The 8404-nt window shown below is 43.7% G+C and overlaps 1 protein-coding gene across 1 annotated transcript in view; it reads left to right on the top strand.

Annotated features, from left to right (window-relative positions):
* The window catches only part of FAM234B (family with sequence similarity 234 member B), a 40510-nt gene that overhangs the window by 24268 nt on the left and 7838 nt on the right, over positions 1-8404 (top strand). Inside the window, exons 7-11 of the mRNA XM_015424272.1 lie at positions 923-1064; positions 1806-1949; positions 6743-6827; positions 7363-7518; positions 8353-8404. The exon at positions 8353-8404 is cut by the window's right edge and continues 54 nt beyond it. Of these exons, the coding sequence (XP_015279758.1) occupies positions 923-1064; positions 1806-1949; positions 6743-6827; positions 7363-7518; positions 8353-8404 (579 nt within the window). The remainder of the gene's footprint in view (positions 1-922; positions 1065-1805; positions 1950-6742; positions 6828-7362; positions 7519-8352) is intronic.

Below are 8404 nucleotides of genomic sequence, written 5' to 3' on the forward strand. Positions count from 1 at the left end.
TCCTGCTGCCCCTTTGGAATGTAAAGTTTTAAGACCCTCTGGCATTTAGAATCCAAACATAAAGCTTGCATGGAAGAAAACTAGCACATGAAGCTCAGTGCTATTTGCTATCCTACTTGTCTCAGGGCCTTTCTGTACAACCTCTTGTTTGTGCAGTACTTCCACATTTCCTTTGTAACTTGGAGAATGTGATTGCTACAACAACTGCACATACTTTTCTATTGTACTGAATATGGTTGCATGAGATTGATATCTACTTTGTTCATGATGTAATTAATGATAAATAACATGTCTCATGCATTCACTCCTTCACAGAATTTTGTAAACCTTGTTTATTTTAGCTTCTTTTAATTATTATTTTTGAAGGTTATGAACTCCTTAGATGTGCAAACCCTGCAGAGTAATACTTATGCAATGATATTCTTTCCTTTTTTAAAAAAAAGTTTGTCTCCTTGATGGGAATGCACAGTAGCTAGGGTTATTTTTTTTGCAGGGAAAAATGAGCAAAACTCTCACACTCTGAGTAAGATACCACACCCTTGTCTTGAGAATGGACATGCAAGAGTATTCAACAAAAGGTGGAATGTGGTTGGATTTTGCTTTGAAATTGTGCAGGAAGGCCCTGTGTCTTGCCAGTTTGTTTTTGAGGAGTCTGGAAGACCAAAAGCAAGCAGCTGGATGGCCAGTGACACAACTAAATTCATTGAAAAGGGCTCTGCAGGATTATGGAAAATTTAAAATATGGTTGGGGTACATTTTAACTGATTACGTAGAAAGGCTGTCATAGAGGCAGAGTAACTAGGATTTCCCTGCAGCAACTCTTGCACCATCACCATATCAAAGCCCTTTTCTACCTTGCATGATTCCCCCCCCCCCCACTGAGGGTTCCAACACAAGTCTTTTGCTCTCCCCTTTTGTCTAGGAAATGTCCAAGCAGTCTCCCTGCGTGACATTTTTGCTCAAGCCAGAAACCATGACAGCTTCCCACCAGGGCTGCAGCAAGAAGAGCCAGAGTGGGAGAAGCTCAGATTCTTCAATTCGTCAGAGCTCATTGGCATTTACAGGTGAGACTCTGTCTTCTCTCCACTGTGAAGAATTTGGGTTTCCTGACTTTTAGCACTATGGGCAATCATACGGTAGCATTTCCAGCTGGCTTCATATCTTACTGGACAGTTTTGTATGTGTAATTCTCTGCCTCAAGACACAAGAGGACTACTTCTTAAGCCACAATTGTAGACTAGAAAACAGCAAAGGATACATGCAGAAATAAACATTTAGGGCATTTAACAGAAGTAAGAAGTTATAATAGGAAATATGGTAATGCAAATGGAACCAACTAAAATGTTACAGGACAGACATGTTTTCTGAGGAAACCCTGAACAGACTTCAAAGATTAATTGCTTCTGGAGAAAGCTGCAAAAAATGCCCTCTGACAAATTTTGCAAGTGCATTTGTGTTTCCAGCAGTTTTGCCTGGGGAGGAACTCCCAAGTTAGCACTGAATTTTGCTTTAGCCAAAATTGCGATGCGCACTTTACTCGTGGAGGGAAGTAAGCAAAGATTCCTGAGTGTGGCTCTTCCTTATATTCTCTGGCTGAATCTGACATGAATCTTGTCTGAGACACAGGCCATTTGGTATAACACAAGAGCATACTTGGGGCACAGAAGTTGCAGTTCAGCACTTGCTTTATGTGGGTTTCACGTGCGGGCCGAAGACCCCCCCCCCATGCTGCTGTTTTGGGGTGCGGGCCTTAAATTAAATCGTTTATGCACAGTTGCCTCAGTTCATCTTCTGCCTCCCCCCAGTGGAGGTGCTGAGTTCCTCCAGACAGTAAAGTCTCCAGATGGCAACTGCAGTGACCTCCTTATCACCACGAAACGTGGTCTGACCTTACTGCGAGGACAGGACCTGAAGCCTCATTGGACTCTGGAGCAGCAAGACATTGACAGGTCAGTTTTCTTTTGTCCACTTCTTTATGCTAAGACGACCTGAAACTCCTTCCTCTCCGTACTTATTTACACTTCTCACATACCTCAAAAGGAATTCAAGGACATCTTTGCCCAGCCATTCAGACAAGACAATAAATCGCAGGTTATAAACTACAGTTTAACTAAGTAGTGGTCTTCTGCGACATCTGAATGCAGGCTGCCCATCACACCCTGGTTGGTTTGTGGGTATTAAACATGAGTTTTAAATCACAATTTGTACCTGACTGCTAAACTGCAATTAGTGCTAACTATTGCTTACTGCTTTGTGGTCTTTGGGCATCACACTCAGCATGTACAGAGACTTCTAGAGCTAGGATTTAGGCACAAAAATCTCTCCTCAGAAGTGCAGCTCTTGAACAGTTTGTATGGTGGAGGCATCACACCTTTGCCGCTCAGCTCTTCTTCACCTGCAGCAACAGCGAATTGAGATTTTTCTGAGGTATTCTCTTCAGAGAGCTACTTCTTCATTTTTCTTGTGGGGGGAAAAGTTATTAGTTTTATCCTGTAGATAGTTGTGAGCCTCACCTTCAGACACCTCTTTGGAAAAGGGCCCTTTCTACCTCTACAGGTGGTGCTGTGGCTGCAGCTCCAGCTAAAGAACTTGCTTCCTTTGCCCCTTTACAATCTTTCTCAGTTATCCCAGTCCTGTAAAAAAAAGAAGAAATGGATTAAGTCTCTTGAACCTTACAAGTGAAAGTAAGAGCAGCAACGTAGTCAGCACCACCAACAACTATGATCCCTGTTACAGAGATCAGCCCCAGGGTTCTGAAGCTGATCTTAGAGCCACTTCCTCCTTTGAACATCTGATCACTAGTGGAAGAGCTGAAGGGAAATTTTCCTGTCATCTGTGAGATCTTCTGATGGACAGAGACCAAAAAGAAGTAAAAATAGGTTGCTTACTTGTAACTGTTATTCTTTGAGTGATCACACAGCCTGCCTATCATCCCCACAGGAAGCATCTTTAACTTGAGGTGTACATTTTTGGAAGGACCTGGGTGGCAATGGAATGCCCACTGGAGCTTGTGCAGTTCAAAGCTGCACTTCTGTAGGGAGACTTTCATGACAGAAGCCTAGCTCTAGAAGTTACTGGACTGTTGGCTCTGCTGTGGTGTAAAGCCTATAAGTATGAATAAACGGATGATTGATCAAAGAACAACAATTAGAGATAAGCAACCTTGTTAGAACCAAATTCAGAAATACTAGTTTGAACAGTAATAGTGGCCCTCTTAGCCTCTCTAGTACAGAACCAGTTGTACAGAGCAGCAGAAAACTTAGCTGCTGCAGTGTCATTTGGCTATCAGTGGGGTTTTATCAGGACATACCCTCATTCTTCTCCCTTGCCCACCTTCATTGATGGCTCACCAAGTTGGACTTTGCAGATTCAGCCTTTCCCAGGACAAAATTTAAAAGGTAATGGGTCAAAAGATCTCACATAATTGCATGCGTCTATTCACTTCTGATGAAATGTGCATACACATGAAAACTTACACCCAGAATTAAATTTTGTTGGTCTTAAAGATGCCACTGGACTCAAACTTCTAAATGCTTCGGTTCAGTCTGCGAAGAAATGCAATAGAAATTGATTCCCATAATATATTTGCAGTCAAAAGCAGCTCACAGGTCTGAAGAGGGGCATGGTGGCTGAGGATTGGCATAGCAGCTGGGCAGTGCAAGGGAGCTGAGGGGTTCTGCTTGGAGGTGTGAAAGGAGGCAAGCTGCAGATTAACTGGGCTTTACACATTCAGGTGGGCAGCCATGTTGGTCTGAAGCAGCAGAACAAAGCTTGAGTCCAGTGGCACCTTTAAGGCCAACAAAGCTTTATTCAAGGTATGAGCTTTTGTGTGCACCCACAGTTCTTCAGATACAGTGAAATGGAAATGACCAGTCCATACATATAGGTAAAGGGTGAGCATGCTAATTTACGGCTCACCCCCTACCTTTGTGTATGGACTGGTAATTTCCATTTCACTGTATCTGAAGAAGTGTGTGTGCACACAAAAGCTCATACCTTGAATAAAGCTTTGTTGGCCTTAAAGGTGCCACTGGACTCTAACTTTGTTCTGGGCTTTACAGAGATACTGTGGTCAGTTACGTATATCCTGTGAAATATTAGCGCCATCATATATATATGTATGACAGGACCATGCAGAATAATGGTCTTGGTGGCTTGATGGCTGCCTCACAACAACTATGAAGTACCCTTCTCCTAAATGTTTGTAAAAGCCCACACCAGAGCATCTTGGAACAAAGTTAAGCTTTTTTAATTTGAGCAAGCATCTGATTGTTGGAGTTACCATTTAATATTTGCTTTGCAGTTTGTTTTAAACTTGCTCTCTCTAAGTAGAGATTTAGACTACTATAGACATTGTAAAGACAGTGAACACATCTTGGGCCTTCAGCTCACACTGGTCCTCCATGCAGTCTTCTCATAAATGGATTTGTCATAAATAAATCCATTGTGGGCTGTTCAGTGTGACCAGCAGAACCTGTAACGTTGGCATAGCACATAAAGAGGTTTCTGTTTTATGTTCCACAAAGTACAGATACAGGCAAAACATTTCTAGTACCCAGTTTATCACTTCATCACATGCAAGTGTTCATCCCGTGATGACTTATGTGAAACAGCCACTTTATCTATCTATCTATTTATTCATTCAGTTTATGTCCCACCCTACCCTGCAAGCAGGCTGAGGGCGGCTCACAATATATGATAAGAACAATAAATAATTCATAAAAATATCAAAACATGTCATCTAAACTTAAAATAATATCTATTGATGGCAGCTTAACAATTCCTGAGTACAGTGCATGCTGCAACAATGTCAGGGAGGGCATGTTTCTCTTTCTCAAGTAACCAGGGTCAGCTGGTACTCAAGTAACTAGGGTCAGCTGGTACTCAAGTAACCAGGGTCAGCTGGTACTAATGCAGTGAGGCAGATTGATTGAATGAGGGAGGGAAGGCTGGTGTCATTTGGACATCTGCCGCCTCAGCCAAAGGTTGGTGGAACAGCTCCATTTTGCAGGCCCTGCAGAATTGTAACAATCCCGCAGGGCCCTGATCTCAACTGGGAGCATGCTCTACCAGGCAGGGGCCATGGCTGAAAAGGCCCTGGCCCAGTCAAGGCAAGGCAGACATCCTTCGGGCCGGGGACTGCCAGGCGATGCTGCTTGGAAGAGCACAAGGCACATATGGGGAGAGATGGTCCCATAGGTATGTTGGTCCCTGGCCACATAGGGCCTTAAAGTTTAGTACCATAACCTTGAATCTGATGCAGTACACAACAGGTAACCAATGTAATTTGGCGCAGCACTGGCTGAACATGCATCCTCATAGACTGCTGCACTGCTGCATTTTCCACAAGCTGAAGCTTCCGGGTCAGACTCAAGGGTAGGCCCATGCAGAGCAAGTTGCAGTAATCTAACTTGGAAGTGCCCATTGCATGGATCACTGTCATGAGGTCCTGGGGGAAGGGATAAGGAACCATCTGCCTGACCAGCTGAAGATGGTAGAAGGCTGATCTGGCAGCTGTGGTGACCTGGGCCTCCATAGAAAGGGAGATGTCCACCTCTAAACTCCTCATCATTGGGGTCAGCGTCAATGGTGCCCCACCAAGGGCTGGAAGTTGGATTCCCGATCCTATCCCGCCACAATTCAGGTACAGGACCTCCATCTTTGCTGGATTCCATTTCAGCCTACTCTGTTGCAACCAGCCAGCCACAGCCTCCAAGGCCCTAGTCTGTTGCAACCGGCCATCCATCAGCAGATACAGCTGGGTGTCATCAGCATATTGATGACAGCCCCGCCCAACCCCCCGGATTAACTGGGCGAGGGGGTACATATAGATGTTGAATAACATTGGGGAGAGGATTGCCCCTTGTGGGACACTGCATACCAAGCAATAGCGTGGAGATACCCTCTCCCCCAGTGCCACTCTCTATCCCCGACCACGGAGGAAGTACAGCCACTGCAAAGCAGTCCCCCGTATCCCCGCATTGGTGAGTCAGTGGGTCAAGAGATCATAACTGACCGTGTCGAACGATGCCGTTAGATCAAATAGCAAGAGCAGCACCGACCCACCTTGAACCAGATGCCTCCAGAGGTCGTCGGTAAGGGCAACCAGCACTGTCTCTGTCCCATTACCAGGGCAGGAAAACAATACTTTTCAGCAGAGGTGATCCGTGAGGTGGCAGATATCAGCAGAATCTACCTTATGGTATTTTTGAAGGTGTGAAGAATGTTAGGATGATTGTAAATAAACACTGTCTGTTCTATGTAATTTTGTCCTGGCCTTACCCCAAGGAGCCCAGGGTGACACATGTTTCTCCCTTCTTCATCGTATCCCCACAACAGCCCTGTGAGGTGGTTGTGGCTGAAAGAGAGAAGCTGGCCCATGGAAAAAATGGGATTTGAACCTGGTTCTCCCAGATGCTAGTTTGACACTCTAACTATTGGACCACACTGACTAGAAGTTGTGCAAAGGGTAATAAAACGTAGTAATGAACAATATTTACACCAGCACTGGATTTTCCCTCATTGTGTATAGCTGGATTTTGGAGTATTACACTCCATTTTCTTTCTTCTTCCTCTGGTGCATCGTCAAGTGGTCTTTGACCCTGCCAGTCTGTATACTTGATGAATGAGCAGTCTGATCTGTTTTGGAAGAGCCTGGATTTGTAGGAATGCAGATAGGTTCCTTTAGGATGACTTCCCTGTCTCTCCTTGCTTCTGACTGATGATTTCTGAATGTTTGCAGCCAACCTTCCCCTGGCTACTTCAATGATGATCTAACCCTGGACTTCATGATTCAGGCACAGAGTGGAAACAGCATAATGAAGAAGGTTGGTTTACCAATTCTGTTTGCACATCATGTGTCACCGATTGGCTCCTGTGTCAGAAAGCAAAAGCTGTATCTGCAGGAAGTTGTAAGCATGTTTCTGAGCAATGACCAAAGGAAATTGACTAGAAGATATTTTGTACAATACACAGAGTGCTCCACGCATATTTTGGAAAGCTCAGTTTTGTGGGAAAAGCTCCCTGTATACAATAAACGATACATCAGAGACAGAGAGTGGTTCAGTGGAGCCTTCTGTCTGCTAGTTTACCACCTGAAGAAAGGCATTTGGAGTTCTACCATCTTATTCTGTGCAGTGCAATGAATGGCTTTAAGGGTGAAGAAAACTACCCCCCCCCCCCCATGCTCCTGGGAAGATTAAAAACAGGGCAAGGGTGGGATATCCATCTCCTCTTATATAGCCCCAACATTTACTAATCAGAGGCAACTGAATACGGAGAGTTTATTTTTTACCTTTACCTGCCCACTATCTTTTTCCATGTTTCTTACTGGTATGCTCACTCTAGGTTCTCTGTTTTCAGGTACTGGTGGTGGATGGTAAATCAGGCCTTCCAGTCTGGAGCTATGAACTGCTGTGTCACATGAAAAAATCAGATGTGCTGTCAGTGATGACTCTGGATAGAAAATCCGTATTTCTCTTCTGGGCTAATGAGAAGCAGGCCCTCTTAAAGAGCTTGGTATGTAAGAGTCTAGTTCCTATGTAAGAAGGAGGCTTTGTTCAGTCTCTAAATGATGAGCTGTGGCTTAAACGTGCCATGGAAGCTGGGAAGTGAAAGGCATTTTGCCTAAGCTCAGATACACATGATGTGGAAAACAGATTTCTGGCATGACTCCAACCCCGGCATTATCTGTCTGTTTTCGCTTCCATCTTAAAAGGTTTTTATGCTCTGCTTGTTTCACTGATCCGTACTGGAAGCTTCTATATGGTAGTTATCTGGATTTTATTTCTATTCCGCTTGACTCACTGTGTATGTAAATACTTCGTAATAATAATAATAATAATCATCATCATCATCATCAAGCCTACTGGTTAATTGGAATCATTTCAAACCATTGCTGCTCTAGAAGAGACAAAAGTATCTGTTCCCTTAAAAGCACTCTGCACTTTGATAACATGTAAAACCTACACTAAGAATAATGATGACATCTGAGTTTTTAATAATGTTTTGTTCTGCCCTGGGACACAAGTGGGGAGAATCCGTTACGATCCTTTCTTTTATCTCTGCCACACTTCTTAATACTGTGAGAGAGTGTTATCTAGTGGTAACACATTACCATTGCTATGCTTTTCATGAGGCTGCAGGATAACTGAGAGAGCTCTACAATATAAATCAGATTTTGCCCCCCCCTTTCTGTTTTTCATTTTATTTCCATTTCAGAAATCCAATGCATGATTAGAATGAATCAAATGATATTTTGTTTCAGATCAAAATTAGGAAACTCCCATAGGATGTATTAAATCCCAGGAACTGTGTAGTAAACAGATAATTTATGACTTTTTTTAAAAATAGGAACCCAGCCCAAGAGTTCACCATCTTTATCTCCTTCATCCTGCTTTCCCTA

The sequence above is a fragment of the Gekko japonicus genome, unplaced genomic scaffold (genome assembly GCF_001447785.1).
Source record: "Gekko japonicus isolate JY-2015 unplaced genomic scaffold, Gekko_japonicus_V1.1 scaffold2498, whole genome shotgun sequence".
NCBI classification, from domain to species: domain Eukaryota; kingdom Metazoa; phylum Chordata; class Lepidosauria; order Squamata; family Gekkonidae; genus Gekko; species Gekko japonicus.